This window comes from Panthera pardus, unplaced genomic scaffold, assembly GCF_024362965.1.
Source record: "Panthera pardus isolate Hobbes unplaced genomic scaffold, ASM2436296v1 HiC_scaffold_6, whole genome shotgun sequence".
NCBI classification, from domain to species: Eukaryota; Metazoa; Chordata; class Mammalia; order Carnivora; family Felidae; genus Panthera; species Panthera pardus.
This window is the reverse complement of record NW_026526991.1, coordinates 307,288-332,981: the sequence shown is the minus strand read 5'-3', so window position 1 is coordinate 332,981 and position 25,694 is coordinate 307,288. Positions and strand designations below refer to the sequence as shown.

The following is a 25,694-nucleotide window of genomic DNA, read 5'->3' as shown; positions in this document are numbered from 1 at the left end:
CGTGACAATACAGCCTACCCTGGATTTAAATTCAGATTCGTTGCCAACGTTTACAAATCACACGCACACGCAATCTGGATTTCTAGCTTCTTTTGAGAAATGGAAGAGTCTGGCAACACTGGGCCCACGTTCCCACAAACTACAGTTGACTTAAGTAACGAAGAACTTCCCCCTTTAGCTGGGGGCATAGACACCCCAGTTCGCCCCAGTCCCCACCACCTGAGTCTCCAGACACCCAGACGGCCTGCCAGAGCCACTCCTCAGGTTATACCCCGCCCGGTCATGCGTGTGACCTGCCTGGCCCCTGAAAGCCTTTGTGGAGTTGGTGACCAGCTCCAGGTCAACAGGCACGTCTGGAAGGAGACCGCCAGGGGCTGTGCAGGTGCGGGAGCCACCTCTCCCAGCTGCAGAAGAGTCCTGCCCACTGGCAGGCACTGAGGACCAAGGCTCCCTGGCAGGGACGGCCCCACAGGTCCCGCCCAGGTGACCAGAGATGTCCGGCCACGGCATGCGGCCGACACAGGGAAGTAGGCAGACCTGGCTAAGGGCAAAGCACCCAAGGCTCCAGGGCACCGGCAGCTGAGGTTGTCTCCGTTTATTGTTGGCGAGGAAAATCCTCGTGAGTTAATACAGTGCGTACTTTCCCCAGAGGTGTGCTGAGGGGGGTGCCCCGGAGCACCCCAGAGATAGCTTATAGCAACAGTGCTTTGACCGAGAGCTGCTGGACACATTCCCTGGGGAAAAGGCCATTGTCCCCATCGGCTCCTCCTCTCCCCTGGCCATCTCAGTGGGGTCAGTGGCCATCAGTCCTTCAGGGGAACGAGTTAGGAGAGAACGGACAACAGTCGAGTGTGAGTAGACAGACTGGTGACGGCCACACGCAGGAACGGGCCCACCATCCCCAGCCCTGGGGGAGGTGGGGGGAGGTCCAAGTGAGGGGTCAGACTACAATGTGTTAAGGAACCAGGATTAGCACCTCTGTGAAACATCCTCCCTCGGCTGATGATCGGGGACCGGAACTGCCACGGGGCCTGCCTCCCAGAGACCCTCATCCACCCGGCGTGGCCGCCCAGCCCCGTGGCTCCGGGGGGTGAGGTTTCCTATGGAACCAGGGGAAATGAGAGAGGCCCCTCCTAGAACTCTGAGGGACAGAGGGAGGGATTTGTCCATCAGGCCCGTTTGTGTCTGAGGACACAGTAATGAGCTCAAACCTAATTAGACTTCATAAATAGAGCTCCTGAGTGAGGAGAAACAGATTCAGGGCCACCTGCACTGGAAAGGAAAACGGGGACGCAGAGCCAGGGCTGGGGCAGGAAGAAGCCAGGGCCACCAAGCCCTGAGTGCTGGCCTGCCAACAGCAGCAGAGGCCTGAAGGCAGGAGACCCCGGCCGGAGGTCTGCCATGGGCGGACCACGCGGGCGGAAGGACCTCCAGGTCAGGACTGTGACAGCTAAGAATCCCAGCTGGACACAGTACAGAAGGGAAGAGGAGGGACCAAGGGGCTGCCCGTCACAGCAGGGGCTGGGTGGTGGGCAAGGCGGGTGTGCTGGGCCGCGGCCCCTCCCTGGATCCTGGACCCAGGACCCTGCTGGCTCCGTGGGTCAGTCCCAGCATCTGGAAGCACCAGAACCAGACTGGGCAGAGCTGAGCCACAGCTGCCTATGGCTCAGAGAAGGGGGAAGAAAACTCTTTGGCCCAGACCAGCAACAGGACCCTGAGGAGGGAGAGGCTGTCACCGAGAGGCCCCCTCCCCTTGCATCATCTTTCCTCAGGACTGATCCTGATGGGAAGCAGGGAGCCCCCCACCCCCCAGCCGCCCTCGAGTGGAGCACAGCCCAGGGGCTGAGCCAGGAGGGGTGAAAGTCCCAGCTGGCTGCCCTCGCTGTTAGCTCTTGTCCCCCGGGGACTTGCTCTTGGTATCACGCTTGTTCCCTAGCAGCTTCAGCACCTTCATGGTCTTGAACTTCCCCTTTTTCTTGCCCTCGGGTTCAGCCTCCCTCTGGAACTCTGCAGAAGAGAAAGGGGGAGTACATCGGGAGAGGCCAGGGGCCGTGACGGAGGCCCAGCTCCGCCCCTCCACCTCGTGTGGAACCTTGGGCAGGTCACTTCACCTTTCTGGGCCTACAGGATGGGGTTTCTGGCAAGGATCCGGAAATAAACGAATGTGAAAACAGTCTGGAACTCTGAAGCGTGGCCAAGATTTATCATGAAAAGGCCCGACCCCTAGGCTGGTGCTCAGCTCTGTGGGTTACAACGCAAACACGGACAGAGCTGGAAGGAACCTCAGAAATCATCTGCCTATAGACAACGAGAATGTGGGCCTTTGAAATGAACTAACACCAACAGAGCTCTTTGTAGTTGCCAGGCCCGGGGCTAAGTGCTTTATTTACATGCATTATCGGAATAGCCCTCCCGTGAAGGGGTGCCCCTATCACCCCCAATCTGCAGACAAGGAGGGGGAGGCCTACAGGGCTGAAACGGCTGGGGCTCCAAGTCACCCAGCTAGTAAGTTCCAGATCTGGGACTGGAACCCAAGCAGCCTGACTAGAGTCCAGACCCAACCACAAAGCCACAGAATGAGTCACTGGTGGAACCAAGATTAAACCCGGGTCTCCTGACTCCGCGGCCAGTGCCCTTTCCACCATTCTGGGCACCGTCTCATCTCTGGTAGGCACTGCTGTGTGAGGCCGCCAACTCCTCCAAGATCAGCTCCAGATGTCAAGGAGGAATGCCTGGCTTCAGGCAGCCACCCTAGGAAAGTGCCCCTTGCCCACCACAGCCCTCCCTGTAGCCCCCCCACTCCCAGCCCAGGCCATAGCCCTTCTCGCCACACACGGCCCTCCCGGCAAGAGAGAGGCTGGGAGTCTGCACACGCCGTCCCTGTAGCATCCGCTCCGACCCTCTGTCCAACCTGCCCGCCAACCGTTCTGGGGAACCAGAGCCCCAGGAGGGCCTCACCTTTCCTCCTGATCATGGCTTCCAACATCTTGTCTTCCTCTTCCTCCCTGAAACGAGAAAGGGAAGCCGAGGGTCGCACAGGAGGAAGGCCCGGATATTCTCAGTCCCTTCCAGCCTCTGAGTCCCTCCGACAGGGTTGAGCAAGGGTGCGCTGGGATCGCTGGCAGTGAGGACAGGGCTGGCCAGGCCTGCTCCGGACCCCTCCGGCAAGGAACCCCAGGGGGTAGCCCTTCCCCAGCCATGTCACCTCTGCCGGTCCTCATCCAGGCAGTTGACGATGGCGTTGCGCTGCTCGATGAGGGTCACGAGCTCCTGCATCAGCACCTTCTCTCGGCCCCGGTCCTCCTCTGTCCAGTCCTTTTCTGCCCAGGGAGAAAGGTCGGGGGCATGAGTGGGGGGACACCCGCCTGCCTTCCCAGGAAGCCAGGAACCAATGCCTAAGTGCTGAGGCGGCTGCGGGCTGGCCCCATGCTGGATCCTATGAGGACAGAAAGGAGGGGCCCAGCTGGGTGGGGATGACAAGTGCTGGGGGAAACGAAGGTGGTTCTGGCAGAGACAAAGCATACTAGGATGCCTACCAAAAAACCTTTCAAGGGGGCTCCAGGAGGGCAAGTACAACACACGTTCCGAGAACAGAGACCAGCTCTTGCCGAAGCATTCCTGCTTCTGTTCCACAAATGTTCACTAGGTGGTTTCTTAGAAGAGCCAGGATGCAGGCTGGGCCTGCTAAGAGTCTCCAAAGGTGGGCTGGCCAGAGTGGGGCCGAGGGGTGGGGGGGGGAGACAACAGGGGACTCCTAGGTCCTTGCACTGTAGAAGCAGTGTGTGGCAGTGTGTGGACCCAAGTGGCACATCGGGACCTTAACACAATGCCATGAAGGAGGGCAGATTAGAGGGGACAGGAACTTAGGGGCGGGGAGCCCAGCCAGGAGGTGTCCCTGAGGTCTCACATACCTACTGCCCCACCAGCCTCCTCCCAAGAACCCGAGCCATCCCACAGGACCACCCAGGGGCCCACCTGTGCCTTTTTACCTCTCATCCAGCCCATAGCTTCCCAGGGGAAGGGTGCCCACTCTTAGCCTTCCCTCCACGACACCTGGCACCACAGGCCTCCCTGTCTCGAAAGAAACTTCCTGAGGCCTCCTAGTCCTGTCCCAATGTCCTAACACCTCATCTTGCCAAAGCTCAGGAGCAGGTGGCCCAGCACAGTTCTGGGGACAGCACGGGCTTCTGAGTCACGGCCCAAATCAAATCTTACTCTGACGCTTCCCAAACCTTGGGCCCAGGGAGGTTATGTCCCTAACCTACATGTGGGGAAACTGAGGCTCAGGGAAGTTAAGTCCTTGACCAGTATCACACAGCAAGGGGAGAGCCAGGATTGGAGCCCGGGGAACCTGACACCCCCAAGCCACAGCCCTTTTGGTGTTTTGTGGGTCCCTACCTCATCTGGGGCCTTATAAACCAAAGGCAACATCTCTGCAAAGGCAACATCTGGGACAGGATGACAAGCCCAGGACGTGCTGCTACCACACAGAAGGCTGGAGAAGCAACACAATATGCCCAGGCCCAGGTTGGCCTGGGGGTGCAGGTGCTGCGCCCACCCCAGCCACAGAATGTCACTGTGGCTCCCTCTGCATGGTGGGGGGGGAGGGGGCGGGGGTGGGGGCTGTGCCCTAGCCTCCAGGAGATTTGGGAATGACTCACAGATAGCAGGGAGTGGCTTCCAGAGACACTCCTGCCTTGGGTCTCACCCAGCCCCCCAAGTTCCTCAGTCAGTGGAGAGGCAGGGCCACTGTCCCAGCAGACAGGAAGGGCTGTGTGTCCAGGAACAGGCCAGGGTCAGAGACCTGGATTAGAAGCCCAGCCCCCCCACCAGTGGGCAAGACTCTCAACCTCCAGCTTTCCATTGCCTCATCTGTGAAATGGGAACAGTGAGGTCCACTGCCTGGACCAAGAAGTGGTCAAGAGCCCTGATACCTCTGATCTCTCTGCCTAGCTGTGGCTCAGCTACATGTCATGGCCAAAGACCCCAACTCGGCCACATGTAATAACCATCAACCATCAGCCCCTCAGAGGGCACGGAGTGTTTCCCTACCCACTGTCTCCTGGTCCCAGGAATATCCTACAAGGTGGGTACCTTTATCCTGTCTTACACTTGAAGCTACTAAGACTCAGAGAGACTGAGAAACCTGCCTAACCAGCGCCCCCCCACACACCCCCCATCCTCTGCTTCCAGCATGTTTTTTTAAAATTTTTTAAATGTTTATATTTGAGAGAGAGAGAGAGAAAGCGCACAGGCAGAGGAGGGACAGAGAGTTGGAGGTGGAATCTGAAGCAGGCTCCAAGCTCTGAGCTGTCAGCACAGAGCCCGATACGGGGCTCGAACCCACGAGCCGTGAGATCATGACCTGAGCCCAAGTGGGACTGCTCCCAGCCTGTTAGTGGCAGAACACAGGACCATGTGACTCCACACACACCCGATCCCTCCCGCTGCCCGTCCACCCTTCTAGGCCCTTCCTGCCTCTCCCAGAGCCACTCCCAGGGTCCCGCTGAGCCACACTGTGCAGGGGACCCACCTTCCCTCCCACCGCTGGTGCAATCTTGCCATGCTCTAGCCTGATGGCCAGGCATCTGCTGTCACCCACTCACCTGGGGCAGCCCCGGGCCCTGGAGCCTGAAGGCCCTCCCCAGTGGGTGCCGCTCTACCCACAAGTTCCAGGAGAGGGAGCAGCCCAAACAGGCCAGCCTGCTCCCAGGCCTGGTGCTGCCTGAGAGCCTTGTCACCCCTGATGCCACATGAGTCCACAACCCCACACCGGCCATGCCGTTCCCTGTCCTGCCATCGCTCGAGCCCGTGTACCACCTGTTACGTGACCCAGACGACACGCCCCCGGTGCTCTCCTCCTCTGGCCCTGCTCCCGGCGTCCGCCTATCCCCAGTCTGGAGGGTCAGCACCCAGCCCACTCCTAAATGTCGCCAGGCCCCCCGGGCGGGTGCCAGAGGAGCACGTGTGCCCATACCCACCGGGCTTGTTGAGAAGGCACCGCAGCTCGTACTCCACATCCGCCTGGCGCTGCTCTAGGTTCTGCTGCTTGAAACTAGAAGGCAGGAACAATGACTGTTAACCCTGCCCCTTGCATGGCTGCCCTGCCCTGTGCTGTCAGCGACGAGGGAACATAGGGAAGATTCTCCGTTGTAAACTCTGCGGATTCTGGGGACCGGAGCAGGGGGCCAAGTGGGGGGGAGGGGGGGCACTCACACATAGATGAGCTCAGACTCCCGCCGCACGAGCAGATGTTTCTCATGGATGAGCTTGAACCAGTCCACCAGCATGTCGTCCTCACGGCCCTCTGGAAGCCAGATGCCCGCTGAGGCCAGGGCCGGCGGCGCTTCCAGCCCCCGAAGGAGCCATCGGGGCTTGCCCCCAGGGAGAGAGCCTCCCGTCACCCCTAAGTCCCACCCGCCAGGCCCTCCCAGCAGCCCCCGCACCATGTACTCCGCCACGAAGCTTCTCCTCCAGCAGGACCCCACGGTGTTCCAGGGCATCCAGCTGGCGCTCAATAGTGTCCATCTCTCCGTGGATGTCCTCCTCGGGGATGTACTGGTCAGCCTGGACCTGCCCGACAATGCCCCGGTGACCTGAAGGACAGCCCATTCCTCCCACCTGCCCGCTTCCAGGAGCTTTAGCCATTTCTGGCCAGCGTTGGCCACCACAGACCCGGGCCCTAGGCTGTGTGCCACCCCCCAGCGTGGCCAGGTACAGGATCCCGGTGCAGGGAAGGGTGGCTGTGGGGACAGCCACAGCCCCTTGATGCCCCTGGCCCCAGCCAGCGCCAACAGGCACACCCAGAGGGAGGCACAACTTCCTGCCTCTCGTGGCAACCCTCCCCCCGCTTCTCTGCCCCTCCAGAAATGATACCACAATGTGAGAGAGTGACCCTAGTGGGCAGATAAACTCGAGAACGCTCTAATCTGTTTAACGACAAGTATATCATGTGAGTGCTTTGATCCTTGAACTATTATTAGTAACAAGTTAAATGCATCACTCATTGCGCCCGGTTGAGAACAGCTGGTCTGCTCAAAATCCCCCTGGCTGCAAGCTAAACCTCCCGACCAGGCCACCCTCGGGGCATCCGAGGGCAGCTGCCCAGACAGGCAGCCTCTGGGAGAGCCCCAGGGGATGCCTGAGGCGGCCAAGGGAGGGGGTCCCCAGGGCTCAGGCAGCCGAGTGGCTGGTACCTTGCGCTTGATGAGTGGGAAGCCGTGTCCTGGGGCAGGTGGCCTGGCTGGCTTGGATCCCTTGGTGGCCTTCTTTGTGGTTGGGGATGCTGTGGGTGATGCCTTCCGGTTAAAGGGATTCTCCTTGCAGGAAGACTAAAGGCAGGGAGAATGGCAGAGGATAAGTCTGGGGAAGAGGCAGTAAGACAAGCCCTGCCCCCCTCTGCCAGACAGCTCACTCAGGCCTCACAACCACCCTTTTCTAACAGGCACTCGGGCTCAGAGAGGTAAACGAAGCTCCTTGCCCAGCACCGCCCGGCCAGGAAGTGTGAAAGCAGAGATCCCACCTTCCATCTGGCCAGTAGATGGAGGAAAAGAGTGGCTTCCTCCCTGTCCAGGAAAGACCCCTACCCTCTCTCTGCTGCACCCCCCTCCACGTATCCACAGCCCTGCATCTGTCTGACCCTCTGCGGAGACCCCTGCCCCCTCCAAGGCCAGCACAGCCAGGCCGCCCCAGCACTGGGACAGGGCCTCGCCTGCCAATACGAGCGACGCCAGCGTCTTCCAACTGCTCTCCCCAGCTCATCGGAAACAGAGGGGTCATCGTGGGCCCCACGGAAAGGTCTCACTTGAGGCCTGCAGTGCTCCCAGGAGTGTTTACCCAACTTTCTCCAAGCAGCTCAGGGAGGCTGGAGGGAGCCCTGCTCCTCTCACTTGTGCCAGCCCAGGGATTCGTTTGGACTGGCAGTTGCCCTGGGATTTCTAAAGCAGGGAAAGTACCAGGGCCTGAGTCCAGGCATGGCAAGGAGACAGGGTTTGGTTCCCACAGGGCAGCGCCCGCAGGGGCCCAGCAGGACCAAACAGCCCGAGGCCCCCAAGCTCCTCAGGGTTCTCAGCCTTTCAGCACCAACTGTCAAGCCAACCTTACACACACCCCAGGATGGGAAGAAGACGTTTAAAAGGAGCTGCCTGAAGGGGGAGGTGTCCAAAGTTGACCTCTTCCCCTACCTGCCCCTCCTAAGGAACCCTGGGCCTCCCCAGAGCAGTCCGAGGCCCACAGAAGGGCCAGGGCCTTCTCAAGGTCACACAGCAGGCGGGTGGCGGGGCTGGCTAGGACGCCGTTGCCCAGGCCGGGGCAGGTTAAATTGTCTGGACCGAAAGCTCAGCCCTCTCCCCCGACTTATCCTCTGTCAGGTCCATCAGACCATGACTATGGCCACCACCCCCCACCCCCATGAGCTGTCCTGCCACCCTGCCCCCGGGGGCTGCACGAGCCTTGGGCCCCAGCGGGCTACAGAGAGTGCGCAGATGTGGACCATCAGAACCTGGTGGCCCAAAAGGACTGTGGCTACAAGAGAGGTGCCCTCAGGAACTAGACGCCTAGAGGAAGTGTCCTGATCCCTAATGACCCCCGGTCCTTGGCACGGGACTGAGAAACAGTTACACAAACAGGCACGAAGGTCACCTGGAAAACGAGCCCCCTGCCCACTCTACCCCCAAGAGGAGACAGAGCCTGGGGTGAGCCTGGGAGGGGGCCTCTGGCAGAAGCAGGGCCTCAGAGAATGGAGAGGTGGACAGAAGGACGCGAAGACAGACGGTGGCTGGGTGAAGGGGTCCCGATGGGACAAGTACACGGGACAGGCAAGTAGACAGGGGCCCGGACGCATCACTACATGAAGGGCCAGGCATGGGGACAGGGGAACGGATGCACGGGTGGACGGGTGGATGAATCCGTGCCTCCGCAAATACAGTCGTGAATGGGCCGAGGGACACATCCGGGTCAGTAAATAAGTCAGACCACTGGACAGATCCTTCGGACAGGACAGCAGCTCTTAGCAGGCGGGGAGAACTCACCTTTACCTGGAGCTGCGGGGATGAGGTTCCAGGAGAAGGCACGGGGCTCTTGTCTCCAACCAGTAAGAGAGGCGTGGGGGCAGCGCCACCGCAGGGCTTGGCTGGCTGGGGGCCCGGGCTGCCCCTAGTGTTGGGAGCGAGGCCAGGGCTGGCTTGGGGTATCCGGTCTGTGCTGGGCTGCACCAGCTCCCCAGAGGAGGAGAGGGAGGAGGAGTTGGCGAAGAGGCTGGCAGAGGTCGCGGGGGTGCCAGGGGCGTGGACTGCAGGCTCTGAGGAGCTCTTGGGCACGACCGGTGGCTCCAGAAGCTCCCCAGGCGGGGTCTGGCCGGGGCCCTCGGAGGACAGGCTCTCCACGCTGAGGGCTGGCGACGGGGCAGCCGAGGGAGGCTCCGAGTGTGAGAGGCGGGAGGTGTGGAGAGCTGGGCAAACAAACGAGCATGTGAGCGCCACACGAGGAGGTACAGCCTCACCTCACGCCCCCCACTCTCCACAGGGCTGGGGGAGGCCCTGGACGTCCTCCCGCGTCCGGTCGAGGCACTCCCAGCAACGTGCTAGGACCCAGGTCAGGAGGGGCCAAATCATCCGCGTTCATCCCCCGCACTCTGGGATGCGCTGTGCCACCTCATGGCACACCTGTCGTCCCGGGTTTCCACGTTGTTCCCCGCTTCCTCGTGCACATGGCGGCTGCCTCTACTTCCCCGCCCACGTCCGATCTGACCCAAGGCAAAGCCCAATGGAAGGGGCAGATCTGCCAGAGGAGGGGAGGGCAGACGGAATCAGGGCTGGCCTCTCCTCTGCCTCGACCAGCAGGAGAGGGAAGGAGCCCGCAGCCCTCGCAGCGGCCGGCCCTGGCCAGGCACCGCCCCGTGTCGCGCTAGTCCTCGCGTGGATGATGGACACCGTGCTTCGAAGTACCACCATCCGTGTTTTCCAGATGAGGCCACAGACCCAGAGAGAAGGCACTTGCCCGGGAAGGGCTGGGATTGACACAGCTATGTGGGACTCAGCACTCATCCCGCCCGAAGCATCCGGAAGCTGCCAGCCACCCTTAATTCCAGGGTCCCAGGGCTCCAGCAGGGGCCGGAGCAGGGAACCGAGCACGTGCTCTCAGTCCCACCGTCTAAGGGGCTCCCGCTGAGGTCCTGAGGGCCACCCCCCAGCCGCGGTGGAAGGTGACCAGGCCCAAGGCCTGAGAAAACCCGCAAGACGGTGAGCGACAAAAACCACGACGTGCCTGGACGCGAGAGGGCGCAATGGGCGGAGGGGGCACAGCGCCCTGGGGCCGGCCCGCCACCTCCATCTTCCAGACGGGGAGACTGAAGACGGACACAGGGAAGGAACTGCTCAAGGTCATTACGCATGTGTCACACACAGCCAGGTCAGAGTCCCAGGTGCCCGGCAACTGGAGGGTGGTGACTAGACAGGCGGACTCAAGCCAACCCCTGCCGCACGCTCTCCGCGAGCCGGGCTGCGCTGAACCCCTGGCTGGGGCGCACATATAACCCTCACGACACCTCACCTGCGGGCGCACTACGAAGGGTTAGGAGTACAGAGTCTGGAGCCTCCTGCCTGACACATCCTGTCTCTACTGCTTACGTGCTATGAGGCCTGGGGTAAATCACTTACCCTCTCTGTGCCCCAGCTCCCTCACCTGCAGAATGGGAGTGTGACCACCCACCTCACCGGTTTGCTCTCGAATTAAATGAGAGGACACACGTGGCCCCTGGCCCGGCGGGGATCCCACCGCACCACACACCCTTCCCCAGCCCTGGGCTGACCCAGGCAGCCGAGCCCCGAGTTTTGTCCGGGGGGCTCCCAGAGATGGCACTCACCGAGTGGGGAGGCGCTGGGCGCTCGGGGGGCAGGGCGCTTCTTTGTCTTGGGGCTGCTGGTGGGGGTGATGCCATACCAGGGGTGCAGGGACTTGGGTGTGGACTCCGAGTGGGCCAGGGCGGGGCCTGTGGCCAGGCCGGGTGCAGCTGGGGACGCCTCCTGCTCCTCCTCCTCCTCCTCCTCCTCCTCCTCCTCGAAGGGGTTGTAGGGCTTGGGCTCCAGGCCAGCTGTCACCTGACTCTGCTGGGTCACCTCCGCCACGCCTCCGTTCTCCACCCGCCTGCTGTCCCGGCTTGGAGGTCCGGGGCTGCTGCTCGGGGGGAGGGGGGCTGGCTTCTTCTTTGGCTCTGCCTGCACCAGTGAGATCCATGGGGGATCCTTCCTGGGGGCTGGTGTCCTGGACGGAGGTGGGGAAGAGGCAGAAACCATTAGGGGGCGGGGGGACAGCAGCCTCCTCTCTCTTGACGGTTCCTTCCAAGGAGGTAGATGAGAGACCGCACCCTTCTCTCCCAGCCCAGGGGGGGCCAGTCTGGGTCCAAGGCCGAAATGCACTGTTACAGTCACACGTCGGCTGGGCCCCTTAAGGCCCAGAGAGCGTAAACCTTCACATCACACAGCCTCCATGAGCCCAGCCCAGGAAAGGACCCACAGCGGCTCTCTGCATGAGGCTGAGAAAGTCACCCAGCCTCTCTCCACAGTCGCCCACCTATGAAAGGGGGACAACAGTCTTCACTTCACAAGGTTATTATAAGGATCCAATGGGCAGAGTGCCTTGTATACAGCAAGCGCTCACTGGGTGCACTCCCATTTCAGCTGGGGCCCACCCTCTCCCTCACAGACCACACAGGGGAAGCACAGCTCCAAAGAACAGTTGGAAATAGATGCCCGCACGCAGGACGCAGGGTCCCGGGGTGGAGGGCCTGAGCCAGGGACAGAGCTGAGCTTTTCTGGGTCTTTCTGGACTCAGCTGCCAATTCTCACAACAGCTCTCTGAGTGAGGCCGCGCTCTCCCACGTTCACAGGGCAGCAGAGGCTTGGAGAGGTAAAGGGGCCCCGGGGGCACTGTCTCCACCAGACTACTGCCCCAAAGTGGGGACCCTGGGGGGAGCCTCAGGGAAGGAGAGGCGGGCACAGCGCTCCTACCCCACCCAGAGTGAGCCTTGCGCGTCCTCGGGAGCGTGTGCTGGTGAGTCATGTGCCCACGGGAGGCCTCGCCCCCCCCCTCCCGGTCCCAGGAACACCCCCATTCCCACCACCAGGGCCTCCGATGCAGGAAAGCCTCTCAGAGCCAGCGTACCTCTCAGACAGCTTGGGGGTCCCTCTCGGCTTGGGGACGGGGGGTTCGTGCAGCCTTCCTAGATGGGAAAGGAGAGTGAGACAGGCCTCCACGGGCGGCTGTGGGCAAGGCGGCAGAGTCGGGCACTGGGGAACCTGGGGCGCCCTCCCTTTCTACCTGGCAGATCCGGGACTCCAGGTAGCCGTGGAGACCTCACCTGCAACCTTGCACCTCCAAGGCCCGGCACTCAGGGACATTAGATAAGCACCAAAGGTGACGGGTAAAGAACGGTCATAGGGGCCAGGCCAGGGCACCCGGAAACCCCATCTGCATTTCAGCTGAGAAGGGGGAACCCGAGTGGCCCGTGGACACGTCCCCAGTGCGGACAGGAAACACTGCCTCAACTCAGGCCCAGCATCACCTTCTCCTCAAAGCTCCCCCTGACCCCCAAGTGGCCTCCAGGCAACCCACAACAGCCCCCCCTCCCCCGTCGTGACAGGCTCCCACATTCTCCGGAAACCCCTCCGTCTGTGCCCGTCTCCCCGTTGACGCTGGCAGTGCCTCGATGGCACAGATCGGCCTCAGCAGGACATCCGGCCCCAGGGCCCAGCTCAGGCCTCCACGAGTGCTCCCAGTGCACACGCACAGTCAAACCCCAGACACACCCCTGCAAGCGCCCGGCCCCCCCTGAGCCCTCGCTCACCATTTACTAAGCCGCTGCCGCCACCCGGCTCCCCCGGGGTCTCATGCTGCAGACTGGACCGGGGCCGGGGCGTGGGGGGCGTCGGGGCCGTGTTCTCAGACGCCTTCCTCGGGGCGGGCGTGGGGCGGCCGGCCGGAGAGCTGCCCAGCTCCTGCGGTTTGCTTGGAACCCGGGGCTTGGTGGGGATCTGGGGCCGGGCCTCGGGGCCGGCCTTGGGCACATCCACCTCAGCCCCGACAGGTGCACCAGGGCCGGGGCCGCCTCCGTCCACATCCTCGGCTCCTTCTGCAAGTTGCCGCTGCTTCGGCTGCAGAGGCGGCCCGGCCTTGGTCCCCGACCGCCCACCCGGGCCCAGCCTTGCACAGTGCTCCGCACACACGAAGGTGCCTTCCTCGGGTCCACTTCGGTAAGCTCCAGGGAGCAGCGTGCTGGAGCACCGCCGACACCTGCCAGGGAGAAGGTGGGGTGGGCGCGTCGACTTAGCCGGGCACCGGGCCCGGGACCCCGGCCACTCCTCCCCCAGTAGCCAAGGCCGTTCCCTCCCTCCCCTCCTCCCACCTGCCAGCCTGGATTCTGTCTCAATACGCTGGGCTTCCAGGCAACGTGGGTTTTGTTGCCGGTGTTGTTTTAGGAAATAGAATGAAATACGACGCATCAGAGTGTATCGCACAAGCGAGACTATATTGTTTTAGGGAACTCTAACGCCAGTTGCGCACCTGTTTACACAGGTTTTTATTCAGGCACGTGTCAGAACTCTCACAGTGTCAAACGTGTTTTCCACTGGAAGACACTGTGAAAAGTCTTTAAAACACCGCGCTCGTGGCCAAAGGTGATTGTGCTGGTGTAACGATGGGCCTGCTTGAGACTTTTCCCTCGTGACACCTCAGTTCTGCCATCAGGCCCCTGGGGTTCCAGGCCCGGCCATCATGCGACCACACACGCGCGCGCACACACACACACACACACACACACACACACACACACACACACACAGACTCACATAGACACAAACTCACCCAGAGTCAAATGCATGTTGTGTAACTCAGTCACTGGCCTCTCGACTATTTTCTAATTGCTTTTTCGCAACATATAAAATGTTTTCCCGGGGCGACTGGTGGCTCAGTCAGTTAAGTATCTGACTTTGGCTCCGGTCATGATCTCGCGGTTCATGGGTTTGAGCCCCGCACTGGGCTCTGTGCTGACAGCTCGGAGCCTGGCGCCTGCTTCGGATTCTGTGTCTCCCTCTCTCTCTACCCCTCTCACACTCGTACTCTGTCTCTGTCTCTCAAAAATAAATAAAACACTAAATAAATACAAATTGGGGCACCTGGGTGGCTCAGTCGGTTAAGGCTCAGATCATGATCTCACGGTTTGTGAGCTCAAGCCCCACACTGGGCTCTGTGCTGACAGCTCAGAGCCTGCAGCCTGCTTCAGATTGTCTCTCTCTCTCTCTCTCTCTCTCTCTCTCTCTGCCCCTCCCCTGTCTACACTCTGTCTCTCTCTCTCTCTCTTTCTCTCAAAAAATAAATAAGCATTAAAAAAAATTAAGAATAAATAAACTGTTCTTCTACGTTTTCTAAGTTATCTGTCTTTTCCTTGTCTCTTATTCCATTTTCTTTAAACGTGACTTCCCCTGGGAGCCACACATTGAAAACAAGTCGTGATTTTTTAAAAATCCTTTTTGTTTTTCTCAAGGGCGTTTAAGGCAGCTCCTGAATTGTCAGTAGGTCGTTAGCCTCGGAGAGCGTTGGCGCTGCAGGCAGAAGAACCCCTGAGCTCAGCTCCTTCTCTAACTCCGTGCCGGCGCGAGGCTTTTCCCCTCACTAAGCCTTAGTGTGCTCATCGGTAAAATGGGGATAAGGAAGATGTTCCGGCACGAAGAGCCCCACAACGTGCCTGGCCCCCTGAGGCGCTGAGTCCATGGAATCTCCCTCCCTGGAAATGGGGTGCTGGGGGGGGGAGTGAAGCCCGCTGCCCCCCAGGCTCCCCCCGCCACTCACCGGAAGCAGTGCCTGTGGTATAGTTTGCCTTCGGCCAAGTAACGCTGAACCAAATGCACGTGCTGCTGGCAGGCTGCGCATGTGCTGCTGGGGGTCCGGTGGGCGCCCTGCTCTGACAGACTGCCGGAGGAGAGCTCCTCACCCTGCAGGGACAGGGTGGGCACATGGGGGGGGGGGGGTAGAGGTGTGGTCACCAGTCACCCCGTTTAAGAAAAGCCCCCTTCCGGGGCGCTGGGGGGGCTCAGCCGGTTGAGCGTCCACCTTCGGCCCAGGTCATGATCTCACGGTTCGTGGGTTCAAACCCCGCGTCGGGCTCTGGGCTGACAGCTCAGAGCCTGGAGCCTGCTTCGGATTCTGTGTCTCCCTCTCTCTCTCTCTCTCTCTCTCTGCACCTCCCCTGCTCGCACTCTGTCTCTTTCTCTCTCTCAAAAAAAAATTTTTTTAAAGAATAGTCCCCCTCCCCTCCAAAAGCCACTGCCCCCCCCCCCCCCCCGCCACGTCCGCATCAGCTTTGCAGTAGTAATGTACTTCATCAGAGCCCCGGAGGAGCAGAGGGAGACAGTCACCACTTTGCAGATGAGGAAACTGAAGCCCCGAGAGGGGGAGAGACTGGCTCAAGGTCACCGGGTCAGAATGGAAACAAAACTCCTGACTTCCGGTTTCTGGGGCCCTCCCGGCCAGAAAGACGGCTCCTGGCTGTATTACCCCTTCCCCTCTCTCATCCCTGCAGGTTGGCCCCTGACGGGTGACTGTCCTCGTAGGCCCACCTCGTCTGCCTTCTCTGCCTCCCCTCCTGGGGCTGCAGATGTAAATCCCGGTTTCTCCGCTTCCAAGCACTGTGACCTTGAGGTTGCTTCTCATACCCCTCTGTGCCTTGGGTTCCCTCCTGCAGACGGAATCCTAGAACCCCTGACTGTCTCAGCCCCAGCTCACCGGGCTGCACCAGCTCCCCGTCCCTCAGGAGCCCCTCCAGCAAGGGGAAGCTGGGAAGGGGGAAAAGCCCTTTGCACACCGGGAAGTGCTATCCACATTTGAAGTGTGGCTCCTCTAAACATCTGGGAGCAGGGGACCGGCTTTGGACAGGTGACGAAACCTCTTGGAGCCTCAGTTTTCTCGACACATAATACCGACGTCCCAGAGGTGTGGAGAGGATACATGCTGGGAAGCTAAAACCCTGTCTCAACAGGAATCTGGGGAGAATTTGCTCTATGATAACGTGTAAATCCTGCCAGCGCCACGAGGGCAAAGTCAGTGTTGCAGACTGTCCTATGCCCCCTTCCCAGGCCTGGCAGCTCCTGATTCTACCCCAAGCCCTGGAGAAAGAAAACGAGCTCCCTGCCCACAGAACGGGACTGGAATCTGACCCATGCCCCCTCACCCACCCTGGCCTATGAGGCTCTACGGCCAAAGCCAATGGGACAAGCCCCAAGAATGAACCCCGCAGTGGCCCCAGCCCGCCCACCCCAGGCATCTGCCTACCTGAGCCCTGTCTCCTGGTTGTGCTGGAGTAGGTGCTCCGGATGGCGGGGAGGAGGGTGCCTGGGCCTTTCTAGGTGATGAGACACTAGCTGCCAAGAGACAGGAGGGAGACCCTGAGGCAGGTAGAGACCCTGAAGTCCTAGGAGGCCCCCACCTGGCCTACAACTTGAGCTCCACAGCTATCGCCTTTGGGCAGACCACCCAACACAGCTGGACCAGAGCAGGCCCCGACTTCACACTGGCCAGCGGACACCTCCTCTTCCGAGCCAAGGGCAAGGGCAAGCTAGTTAACCTCCCTGAGCCTCCACTAAATGGGACAGTGACTCCTCCCGCTCAGGGGCAGCGTAAACGCTAAGGCAACAGTAGGATCACAGATTCAGCAGCGCCCAGTATGCGGCAGGACCAGTGGCTTCCTTCCCACCGGGGGAAGGGGGTTGGAGGGAAGGAAAAGAGAGGAGCCACGTGGCGCTGGTCTGAAGATTCAGGAAAATGGGCTGCTGTGGCCCAGAACCCTGCTTGCACTCCCTCAAGCAAAAAAAAAAAAGACGCCACCATACCCCACCAGCCCCCTCTGAGACTCCGCCCCTTTATGATTTCAGCAAATATCCACTGAGCGCCTACTCTGTACCCCCATGATTCAAATAAAAACCTGGGGCACCCGGGTGGCTCAGTGGGTTAAGCGTCTTGACTCTTGATTTCAGCGCAGGTCACGATCTCAGGTTTGTGAGATCGAGCCCCATGTCGGGCTCTGTGCTGACAGCACAGACCCTAGTTGAGATTCTCTCTCTCTTTCCCTCTCTCTCTCTGCCCCTCTCCCTGCTCACGCTGTGCGCAAGCTCTCTCTCTCAAAATAAATAAATAAATAAACATGTAAAAATAAAATAAAATAAAATAAGATAAAATAAAAATCTAAAATTCAGAAAACCATATACCCCAACAAGTCAATTTTACGGTTTGATAATTTTCAGAATAAAACCCAAGTTCCTTACTGTAGTCTAAAATATCATTTGACAAACTTTATTTTTTTTTAAGAATTATTTTAAGTTTATTTATTTATTTGGAGAGAGACAGAGAGAGGGAATCCCAAGCGGCCTCCACACCATCAACACAGAGCCCGACACGGGGCTCAAACTCACAAACTCTGAGGTCATGACCTGAGCTGAAATCAAGAGCGGCCCCGGCGCCACGGCCGTGGTGGTGTTTTTTAAGTACTCGCCACGTCCATCGTGGGGCTTGAACTGACAACCCTGAGATCCAGAGGCACATGTTCTACCTAATGAGCCAGCCAGGCGCCCCTGCGTGTATCACATGTCATTAAGGGGAAGAATCGTTTCCTGAAACTTGGTTCAGTGACACGCACATGCGTGAACTTGGACTGTGATGGGAACGTGTGTGATGAGTCACCGTCAGAGATTCTGGAAGCGGGGCAGCCTAATCGAGGAGCACCCTCCATCATCCCCCTCTGTCCTCATCCCCTCTGTCCCGCCCACTCCCCGCTGAAGCACACAGGCCCCTGTGCTGCCCCTTGCCTGGAACATTCCTCCCCAGATCTTCAAATGCCCTCCTTCTTCTCTCTGTCCAACGCTCAGCTCAGATGCCAGCTCCTCAGGGAGACCCTCCGTGACCACTCGTCCAGGAGCCTCTTCATCCTCCCACTGGTTTTTACCCCAGTTCCGTGATTTGTCTCCTTCATCAGACTTCTTTGCAGTTAAGCTACCTACTGTTAACCTGTGCTCTCTCTTCCTCCCTCCTGTTCTCGGCTCTCTCCCCAGCACCTGGCACACCCCCTAGGGGGCTCGGTAAATATTTGTTAAATGAGGGGCACCTGGGTGGCTCAGTCGGTTAAGCGTCCGACTTCGGCTCGGCGCTGTGGTGTCTTAGCCAGGGCCAGGTTCCAAAGCTACCCAGTCCAGCGAAAGTCAAGTCTAGTCAAAATCGCCCTTGAAATCCTTCCACTTGCCCAGGAAGTACAGTACAGGACCATCTGGGGAAGTCTGACAGCCAGCTTTGCCCCCAGGGTGGGGACACATTGCTGTTGCTTCCGTGGGCTGAACATCAGGTGGGATAAAAATGGTTTGCATTTAGGGGCCAAGTTGTATGAAAAGCACCAACTGTGCCTTTAGCAATAAGAACGGGGGTGATCCCACCCAGACGCGGCGAGGGGAGCTGGGCCCACCAGGGTCGCCCAGTGAGGACCCAAGAATACAGAGGGCACGAGCAACAGTATCGTGGAAGGCCCTTCCCCGCCCCTCCCACCTCACAGGGCCTCGGAAGGGTGGCCCTCCAGAAAAGAGCTCAGTTGAAAGAGATGAGGGTTTGGAAACAAGGGACCTTCCAGAAGGTAAGACTGAATTGTAATTCTGGGTAAACAGGCTAAAACTCTAACCAACGAAATAAAGAAGTCACAGTATCAACCTTGAGTCCTAAATAAGGACCAGACAGGTTCACAGGTCCTCGCTCCTCACAGCAATCCTAAGAGACGGGTGCTATTCTTATCCCCATCGCAAAGGAGAAACTGAGGCAGGCAGAGGGCCATGGTGGCCCACTGTCATCCAGAGAGTCAATGGCAAAGCTGAAGTTCTAAGTCCGTGCTCTTAATGCCCACCCTACTGCCTCTCACCAAGGACTCGGTGCTCAGGAAATACTTTCATTTTGATTTCTACCAAAACAAACATAATGGTATCTGTTCAATTACACTATCGATCTCTATGGCTGGGTGGGTAACAGGTTATTTTCATCTTTATGCTCTTCTCTACGTTCTCCCTTTTCTATAGGAAGTATGTTTTACTCTTAGCAAGAAAAAAAAAATCTGTCTTTATAGAACACTTTTTTTTTTTTAAAGAGGTTGTCTGGGATGGTCCACATGGAGAGCGGAGGCAAGGCCCCCGGGGACCCAGCACAGGTGTCAGGACAGCTGGATTCTTGTCCAGCCATTCAGCTTTCCTGTTCCGTGACTTTGAGCTCCTCGATTCCCCTCTGGGCCCCCCCTGGGCGCATTTCTTCTCAGCAGAAGGAGAGGCCCAGCTGTCCTCAAGGTCGGTTTCTGCAGGAGGATGCCCCGGGGCAGGGGGCTCAGCAGCCAGTAACCTCAGGGCAGAGAAGTACCCTGTAGCTCCCCCAAGTTCCCCAGCCCCACCCCCAGTTCCCCAGCCTCTCAGCGTTCAGACCTTGAAGGTCTCGCTGGCTGGGGAGGAAAAACCCCAGGGAAGTTTCGGCAAACAGGAAGTGAGGGCGAGTGCCGAGTGCCGGAGAGGTGAACTCACAGGCAGCGAATGAACTCGCCCTGCTTTGTCTCTCTACCTTCATTTTGTTCGGCGATTGGTTTGGGTGTTTTTTGCCCAGGAGACTTGTGAGCTGCACGAGGGCAGTGATCGTGAACGGCTGCACCCCCGGGGCCCAGCGCGGTGCTGTTGTACTCGGTCCATATGTCAGTGCCTGAATGAATCATCTGGTGAATACATGATGTGCTGCCTCTCCGGCTGCCCCTTTGAACGCTCAGAAAAACAGTCCTGCACATCCCCGGCCCCACCCCCAGGACCAGCCTCCCTGTAGGGCTGGTCCCCTCTCACCTTGGCCCGGGCTGGAGAAGTGGTTGTAATACTGGGACACGTAGGTCATGATGCTGAGGCAGTCAGGGACACTCATGGAGACCATGTCATTGGGGTCCAGGAGAGCAGGGATCCCCAGCTCCTTCTCGGCCACTTCAAAGGCCTGGGGTGAGGGCAGGTGTGGAGTGGGGGGTAGAGGGGAGGGTGCAAGGGTAGGAGTGGGGGCGGGGGTGGGGGAAGGCGGAGTGGTAGAGGCAGTGGGGGGAGCGGGGGCAGGTGCACGAGTGGGTATGAAAGCAGCCACAACAGGAAGAGGAGGAGGAGGCAGGGTTAGTGGGTGGCCCTCAGCCTAGGCCCAGCTCCCCTCAGCCGGATGAAGGGTCTGAGACCATAGGCTCCCCTCTGGTCCCACATGATGGTCTGGAGGAGGACCGGCTGGTAATCCAGACACAGGGGGGCCAGAAGGAAGAAGGGGGTGGGGAGAGGAGCAGGCAGGGCCCCAGTGCAAAGCAGCTTCTCAGGGAGCTGGTCCAGGATCCCCTTGCCTCAGCTCCTGCCCTGCAACACCCCTGCCCACTCCCACCCCGCTCCACACGCCCACAGCCTCCACAAGCCCACAGAGCTTCCACCCGCTTGGGGACTCACCAAACGGTTGTTCTCGAAGACATTGTCCTTGGAAAGCGCATCAAAATCTCTGCAAAAGGTAAAGGGGAGGAGGAGCGTTGAGGAGGTGACTGGGGCAGGGGTATGGAGTCTGGAAGGAACAGTGGCCCCGACCTCATCCCACCCAGTGGGGGCCTCAGCAGGGTTGGGGGAGGGGTCTGTGGACAGTCAAGGAGGAAACCAAGGCAACGAGCACATGCTCACAAAGCCAGGTCTGCCAGGAGGGGGCAGAGGATGAGCTCATGGCCCCCTCCGGCATCCAAGCAGAGGCTGGAAATCACTCTGAAGGGGCGGGGCTCAAGTCCAAGCTTTCAAGTTTAAGATCCCTCCTCTCACTGTACCAGAAAGCCGAGTCCTGAGTCAGTGGCAAAGACAAAACTAAGGGGCGCCTGGGTGGCTCAGTCTGTTAAGCGTCTGACTCTTGATCTCCACTCAGGTCATGATCTCATGGCTCGTGAGATCGAGCCCCGAGTTGGGCTGTGGACTGACAGTGCTGTGCCTGCTTGAGATTCTCTCTCTCTCTCTCTCTCTCTCTCTCCCCCCCCCCCTTTCTCAAAACAAATAAGCTTTAAAAAAAAAAAAAAAAGACAACACTAAGACCAGGACTAATGTTTGTAACGACAGGAACAGCCACAGATGGCTGACCTGTGCCGAGTTCCTGTCTGGAATTTATTTTTGTAGCAACTCTATTTGGCAGGTATTTATCCCATTTTACGGATGAGGACCCTGAGACCCAGAGAAGGGAAGCCACTCGGCCTCGAGAAGCCACATTTCTGGACTTTTCCTCTGCATATCACAAACCCAGAGAGGCCACACCAACTCGCACAGCCTTCCTGCGCGTCAGCCTCCCGGGTGCCCCCGCCAAAAGCCTTGCCCTTCTATGGATGAAAAGTGCCGCCTTGACTCTCCCAGACGGTGGGCCCAGAGGCCAGAGCAGGCAGCACCTCCTCCAAGGTCAGGGTCCCAGGCTCTGCTCTTCCGGGCCTGGCTGTGTGGCCTTGGGCAGGTCACCAGTCGTCTCGGCCTCCCTTTTCCCATCTGTATGTTGGGGGAGCTCTAAGACCACCTCCCAGGTTGGTGGGGAGGGTTAGGGTTGAGTCTGGGCGGGGTGAAGGGCGGGCCTCGGTGATACAAGGGAGCGGGAAGGCATGCCTTTCTCCTCCTGCCCCAGACAATGAACTGTGGGCAGAGGCAGGAAAGGAGAGCCTGAGAACCCCAGAGGGAGGTGCCCCATGGCTGGGTGGACTAGGACAGGGGAGCTGACTACGTATGAGCCTCAGCCCTTTTGCCACATCTGGCCGGGTCGCTTCCCTCTCCCCCGACCCCAAAGCCGGGTCCCTAGGTCCTCTTGCTTTGCCACTGCCTGAGAGTCTGGCCATAAGCAAGCTATTTCATATTCCTAAACCTCAGCCTCCTGCTCTGTGAATAGGTGAGCAGTCGCCAGCCCAGCCCCAGCAAAGGCTTGTTCAGAGACCCAATGAGACAAAGGCAACTAGTCTTGGCAGTTTATTTCAGCCTCCCTGGCAGTGTTCCTAGAAGGCTGGGGTCACATTTTGTTCACCCTGTGCCCTCCATGCCCTGTGTCATTCCCGGTACTTCATAAGTGCTCGATAAATGTTCACTGAATGAATAAATTCCGGAAACAGTGTGAAAATTATAAGGGCCCCTGAGATGCTAATTTTTCCTCCAGCTTCTTCCCCCACCCCCATCTCTGTCCCTCATCAACATCTGGACTTTAGTAACACAGATATTCTCTAAGAGTTTTCAAAAACCCTGGGAAGTTCTATTTGGCTCTGGGGGAGACGAAGGACCGAAAAATGAAACCCACATGGTCTCTGTCCTCAAGGGAGGGGGGCAGGGGTGGGGAACAATGAACCAGCCCCTTCAGGAGGGCAAACCCCACCCCCTAGCGGAGGCAGGGCCCACAGCTCCAAGAGCTTGAACCTTTCAGATGATTCTTGCCCTCGGCCCTTACCCTGCCCCTACTCTCATGGGGATCCTCCTTACACCTCATGTGGCAGCTGGGCCTCAGTTTCTCTGCTGCGCAATGGGCTGGTAGCCCGGGCACTGGCCTGCTCTACAAATGAATGTTTAGACAGGATTCCGGATCTCTTCGCAGAAGGGGAGCTGCCCTCCCCTGCTTAAAACCCACAAAGCCCCCCCGTGGCTCCATCCACCCTCCTGAGCCAGCAAGCCTGGCGCTCCGGGCCAGCTGTACCTCCGGGTCCCCCCTGCCACGCGTTACAGGCCCCAGCAGTGCTCCCTCCCCCGGTCTCTGCTCAGGTGGCCCCCTCTGGCTGGCACCTGCCATCACCTGGCTCCTGCCATCTCCGTCACCAGGCAGGGCCCAGCACAGAGTGGTGACTCTGTAACACTTGTTGAGTAAAGGAAGGAATAACACACACTCATCACACAACTTACAATAACTACTGTTAATTGCACGCTCGTTGCCTCACACCAATCCTGTGACGTCGGTCCTATTATCAACCCCACTTTACAGACGAGGGAACTGATGCCCGGAGGGGGGGGGGTCTAGTGATTTACCCAAGGTCACCCACTTAGAACACGTGGGAGCTGAACAAAACCCAACAGCCTGCACTTTGATACTGGTAAGCTCAGGCCCAACAAGCTTAGCTTGACTCTCAGGTCCCTTCACACACTGGCCCTGTCCCCTGCCTCCCGCCTCGAGGCCCGCCCCCAGCCCAAACAGAAGATCCCGTGAGCCCTCTTTGCCAACACACGGGTCCAATGTGGGTGCCCCTCTCCTCCCTCCTTGCAAGCCCCACTCCTGAGCTCACCCACCCTGTGTCTGTGTTACTGCAGCTGTCACATGCCCCACGGCAGGCAGAAGCCCGTGTGCGTCTCCACCTCAACTGCTTCGCTTCCGCGTCCTCGTCCCCCCAAACCCTCCGCTCCAGGGTCCAACACAGGGCCCCACGGCACGCAGATGTTGTACCCCCCACCGGTACAGAGTGAACCAAGCACATCTGCACCATGGAATCCTTGTGGCAATCCTCTCCTCCCTTCTCTCCCTCATCAGAGCCCCCCCAGATGCTCCCAGGGCGAGCACAGGTCTGCCGTGGAACAGACACGGAAAGACTGCAGAGCCTGCCTGGCTCGGGGAGCCCTGTCGGGGGCGCCGTCCACAAGAGAGGCAAGGACCTCTTGGTCTCAAGCTGCAGATGAGACAGGAAGCCCCAGAAGTGGCAGGCCCCAGCTTAATTTTCACTTGGTGTCTTATGAATGAGTGAATGAATGAATGGAAGAGGTTCCAGGGCCCAAGGCAGGACCAGCTGAGGTCAAAGCCCCAAGTTGCCAACTGCTCCGGGGGGGGGGGGTGGGGGGGGTGGGTCGGAATAAATTTTTCCATGAGAACCCCACTGGGCAGCTGGGGGTAAGAAGGGGCCATTTCCCACCCTGGAGCAGCCCCGTGGTGGCTGTCAGACAGACCTTATGAGCCTTCACTCAGCCACCCTGCCCCACTGAGGACAGCAGGGCTGTGGGGCACACACTTGGGAGGCAGAGGTGTGTCCTAACTGCGGTGGGAGGTAGGGGGTGTATATCCATCCGTCCAACCACTCTTAACGGGGGTCTCCTCTGTGCCCGGCTGGAGACAAGACGGCATGGGGGAACCACAGAAGTGTGCAAGGGGGACCCCTCACAGAGGGGACGGGCCTCAATGCCTCCCTCTCCGGGAGGGAGGTGCTCAGTGCGCCTGTTTGAGAGCACTGTGGTGCGGGGAAAGGCCCAGGGTCCCCAAGGAGAGCTCGGTTCCCCTTCAGAGAGAGTCAAGGCCTACGGGGGCTCAGCGTCCCTTTGGCGGAAATCAGTGCCCTATGGGCGGGGTCGGTGCCCCTAGGCCACGGACCAGTATGGGGGACAGGTTCGGTGTCCCAGTGGGCGGGGCGGGGCCTCGTGGGGAAGGGGGGGGGGGGTGCCCCCTGGGTGGCGGGTGCTCAGTGCCTCCAAAGTCTTTCGGGGCCGTCGGCAGGGTCGGCGTCTCGGTCTCCGGGGGGCGGCGCCTGCCACAGCCCGGGCTCCGCGTCACTGAGGGGGGCGGGGGTCCCCAGCTCGGGCCCGCGCCGCCCTACTCCCCGGCCCGCCCGCCTCCCCCCACCCCGGCACTCACAGCAGGTCGGGCCGGTGCCGGTGCAGGATGGCGCAGAAGGCCAGGCCGTCCCGGAAGGAGCTGCTCAGGTCGCGGATGTCCACGCCGCGGTAGCCCTCGCACTGGCGGCGGCACCAGGCCAGCAGCGCGCCCCGCGGCCCCGCCATGAGCTCCGGGCGCCGCCGGGATCAGGCTTCACCCCCGGGCCCCGCTCGGGCCGGTTTCCGGCGGCGGCTCCAGCTCCGGCTCCGGCGCCGCTCCGAGCTGCGGGCGCCGACCCGCGGGCGGCGGGCGCAGGGCGGGGAGGAGGCGGGGCCGCGGCCTGGGTGTCCGCGCTCCGGCTCCGGCTCCGGCGCGGGGGTCCCGGCTCGGCTCGCTGCTCCCTGCCCGGCCCTGCCCGGACCTGCCCGAGCAGCCGCCGCCCGCGTGGCCCGGCCCGGCCGGCCGCCGCCTACTCACCGCCGCCCGCCCCCCTCGCTGTGGGCCGGGCGCGGGCGCGGGCGTCCCGCTGGCCTCGGTCCCCGCCCGCGGCCGCCGGGAGCGGGGGGCCTGGCGCCCCACCCAGCGGCGGCTCCGCCCCCAGACGCGCCCCCGCCCGCCCGAGGGCCCGACTGCCCACAGCCCCCCTCGGCTGCGCGGTCCCGGTCACCGCTTCCCCTCGGGAAGCCCTCAAGACAACTCCGGGACAGCCCCGTCACCTCCTGGAGACTCGCCCGGCCCACAATGACTTCTTCCATCCCACTACCTCCGCCACGATGCCCCCCTGGAATTCTCCTTTCTGCTCTCTTCCCACGCTTCGGCCTAAGGACCTGCAGATCCCCTACACTGATTCCCCTCAACCCGCTCAGCTCTCCTGGCCCGAAACTTTGCGCCGGCATTACCCCCACGTCAGGTCCGTCGGGTCGTTCCCCTGCTGGCCGCAAAGCGCCCCCCAGATGGCCACCCGCTTCCCCGACCCTGTCTCACCGCTCCCAAACACCCCTGACCTCCACAGCCCTGTCTGCCACCGTCCCCTCCCCCCATTGCCTGCCCGGGAGCCTCCATGCCCCCCCACC

The 25,694-nt window shown here is 60.2% G+C and overlaps 1 protein-coding gene across 5 annotated transcripts; it reads right to left on the bottom strand.

The window, feature by feature from the left end:
* Positions 1-580: 580 nt before the first annotated feature.
* Positions 581-25,177, bottom strand: MICALL1 (MICAL like 1). Of its 5 annotated transcripts, XM_053895610.1 has the most exons (17): positions 24,661-25,175; positions 20,514-20,562; positions 19,890-20,031; positions 16,321-16,409; positions 14,842-14,984; positions 12,842-13,287; positions 12,160-12,217; positions 10,862-11,259; positions 9,030-9,448; positions 7,197-7,331; positions 6,447-6,573; positions 6,217-6,307; positions 5,982-6,055; positions 3,206-3,320; positions 2,959-3,005; positions 1,949-2,007; positions 581-809 (listed from the first exon to the last, which is right to left on the bottom strand). In XM_053895610.1, exons 1-17 carry the CDS (start codon positions 24,804-24,806, stop codon positions 804-806), a joined length of 2,544 nt encoding a protein of 847 aa, XP_053751585.1. In that variant the 5' UTR covers positions 24,807-25,175; the 3' UTR covers positions 581-803. The 5 variants fall into 5 exon arrangements, with proteins under 5 accessions (XP_053751585.1, XP_053751584.1, XP_053751583.1 ...); XM_053895609.1 differs by having other exon boundaries at positions 581-2,007; positions 9,036-9,448; positions 24,661-25,177; XM_053895608.1 differs by having other exon boundaries at positions 581-2,007; positions 24,661-25,174.
* Between the last annotated feature and the right edge of the window lie 517 nt (positions 25,178-25,694).